This window comes from Pistacia vera, unplaced genomic scaffold (assembly GCF_008641045.1).
Source record: "Pistacia vera cultivar Batoury unplaced genomic scaffold, PisVer_v2 Contig1513, whole genome shotgun sequence".
NCBI lineage: Eukaryota > Viridiplantae > Streptophyta > Magnoliopsida > Sapindales > Anacardiaceae > Pistacia > Pistacia vera.
Window position 1 is genome coordinate 1 of NW_022195590.1, and position 2,890 is coordinate 2,890.

Here is a 2,890-nt window from a genome sequence, read left to right on the forward strand (position 1 = left end):
AACGTGGCATCCCTTGATATACAAAAGTTAGGGATGTAAATGTGAGATACAAAACATTATTTTAATGAAAACTGGTTTATCTTTAATATTTCATATAAATTATGTGAAATTATAGTAAATAATTTCAAAATAATTGGATTGACAAATAATTTAGTACAATATAGGGGAGTTAAAAAGAATTCCCCTTACGATTTTGATGATTGTGATCATCACTGAAATCCAACGGTTGTCATCAACTCAACCCAAAGGTTACAGCTTTTCCTCACACAGAGAAACATCACCAGATTCAACACCTTCAAGCATATTCGTTTCTCCACAAAAAAGCCTCATTTTTAGTTCCGGGAGTGAAGGATAGTCAGTAACCCGCTATCAAAACTTCATCTTTTGGACTTCCCAATTCATAGTTTCGACAATACTTATCAAACTTTTGCGTTAGGTTTGTTTTCTTCTCTCTCTCTCTCTCTCTAAGTAGCTTTGATTTGCATATTGAATTTATTTTTGTGTGTATTTGTTTATATATTTTGGTGGTTTCCCTTTGTAACTTGTTTGTTTGTTGAAACCAATTCATTTTTAGATTAAGAGGAGAAAAAAAGATCCTTTTTTTTTTTTTTTTTAATTGAAAAATGAGTGAAAATGAATTAGCAACTTGGTTTAGAGGAAATTTGTTCTGACCCAGAATTTGTTTTGCGCTAAATTTTTTGTTTTGATTAGGATCTTGGGTAATGTTTGGTTACTGTGTGGTTTTGGTTATGTCTTCTCTAGAAGTGAGAATATTAGGATCAGAACTTTAGCGGTGCTGTGTATTTTAATGGAGAGGAAAGGATGTTGTAAAATCATAAGTCGTGTAGAAGTGGATGAGGAATGGTTTTGTGGGGCTATAAATTGAAGACAATGCTTAGTAAAGCAGTATGGAGAAAATCTTTAGTGGGATGGGTTCATTTGCAGGCCATGGACAATGCTTAGTAAAGTAGTATGGAGAAAATCTTTAGTGGGATGGGTTCATTTGCAGGCCATGTCAGTGCACGTGGCGTGCATGACGCACGTGGTGATTGGATAGGTGTACTTGCATCCGTCTCACTGATATAAACATTTGCAAAGATAAGATTTATTTTGCAAGTGTTAAAGTTGTTGGGCATTGTTTGATTAGCATTTTAGAAGAAGTAATTTTGATTGCCTGTGGGGCACAACTTATGGGGAAATTGATGCTGAAAGCAATGGACACACTCTTGAAATGTTGATTGTATGATGGATTAAAGGGCAATGCTTCTTGAGGAAAACATGGGTTTATTATTGAATATCAGATCCTGTGGGTCGCTTGATTGATAGACAGACATGATACGGAAAATATATGAGGGAGTTCTCAAGTTGTATTTGGGGGGAAAACAAGCATAAAAGTTATTCTATATTTTGTTCTTGTGGATATTGATGATTACTTATTAGAATGATAGAAAAGCCTTTTTGGTATTAAAATATAACTAGGATAGGATTTTTGTATGAAATCACTTAAATAATGGTTGCTAAAATCATATTTTATGTGGGGGTCCGAGCTCTATATTTTGTGAAATGTTTGAGCCCTTAAGAAAACTGCTTATATTTTTGTCTATGATGTTGTTTCTGAGTGACTCTATGATGTTGAGGGTCAAGTTCAAGTCCAGCAGAGAATTGCAGGAAGATTCTCGCAGAATGTTATATATCAGTATGAATATAATATATATGGAGAAATTTAATTAAAATACCATTTCAAATTTGGAATTAATTAAATAGTCATGAAGTTTGAAACTCTTTACTAAATGACCATTCGCTTAAGCGATATAAGCTTATTGTTTAAGCGATGTGGGTTTATCTATAAGCTTATCTCTTAAACGATTTGCGTAAATCGCTTAAGCGATGAAAGTTCATGGCTATTTAATTCATTCCAAACTTGAAATGGTGTTTTAATAGTCTGCCCTATGCCAGATTTTTCTTCAATTTCTATGTAGTTTCAGTCTTATTTAATATTCCTGAATAGATTAAGTCACATATAACCCAATAGATGAACAAAATATCTCCAAATGTGGACAACCTTACATGGCTGCTGATAATTCTGATATAATCATACGTCAAGGCAATTTAGTTCCTGATTTTACAACATAATCCGAATTGCATTATGCTGGAGTTAAAAAGGGGTTGCAGTCACATCCATAAAGTGTAGAGAACTATGCAATGTAGTTTGTTCTCATTTTGTTGTTATTGCTCAGTTTTTTTTCGTGGCAGTTATTCACGATGTATTACAATCTGACATTTATTTGTCATTTAAATTGGAGCTATTGTCACTGAATTTCTTATAGTGTTTGAAATTACAGGTAGAAAATGGCAGTAAAACCAACTGTTGCCTTGAGGGCTGTACTTGTAGGTGGGATAGCTGTGTTTGCTAAAATAGCCGGTACAATGAAAGCAGCTGGTGGTGCAAAGTTGGGGGCGGCAGCAGCTGCCATGTCAATGGCAGCCGCGGCTGTGACACAATCAAAAGAGGATCAAAAGGACGGTTCTAAGCCATCCTCGAAGTGATTTTTTATTTTCTTTTGCCTTTATGTTTACGATGATTATGTAGTTGGTACTGTTTGTAGCATAGTGTGATGTTCCCGGGTTGTCGGGAGCAGTGTATTCACGGTTTACTGTTACTTGACCACATGAAAATGTCTAAAGATCAAACAACTTGAAATAAAAGCAATGACTTGATTCTTATTTATTTTGTTCACATCTTGACTGCATATTTGTGGTTCTCAAAAGAACTGTATAGCAGACAACTTCACACCAATTCTTAAAAACTTAAGGGAAAGTTGCATGAAGGCCCTGAGCTTTCTGCTGAAGTATAAAGTTCCCAGATTGACGAGTAAACAACATATTCCCA

General features: G+C 34.7%; 2 protein-coding genes across 3 annotated transcripts in view; one reads left to right on the forward strand and one right to left on the reverse strand.

Moving 5' to 3' along the window:
- The first annotated feature begins 324 nt into the window (after window positions 1-324).
- On the forward strand, window positions 325-2,736 carry LOC116124351. Of its 2 annotated transcripts, none has more exons than XM_031410069.1 (2): window positions 325-436; window positions 2,343-2,736. In XM_031410069.1, exon 2 carries the CDS (start codon window positions 2,350-2,352, stop codon window positions 2,545-2,547), a length of 198 nt encoding a protein of 65 aa, XP_031265929.1. In that variant the 5' UTR covers window positions 325-436; window positions 2,343-2,349; the 3' UTR covers window positions 2,548-2,736. The 2 variants fall into 2 exon arrangements, with proteins under 2 accessions (XP_031265929.1, XP_031265931.1); XM_031410071.1 differs by having other exon boundaries at window positions 331-436; window positions 2,328-2,736.
- The window catches only part of LOC116124350 (beta-galactosidase 17-like), an 11,437-nt gene continuing 11,281 nt past the window's right edge, over window positions 2,735-2,890 (reverse strand). The window contains exon 4 of the mRNA XM_031410068.1: window positions 2,735-2,745. Within this exon, the coding sequence (XP_031265928.1) occupies window positions 2,735-2,745 (11 nt within the window). The remainder of the gene's footprint in view (window positions 2,746-2,890) is intronic.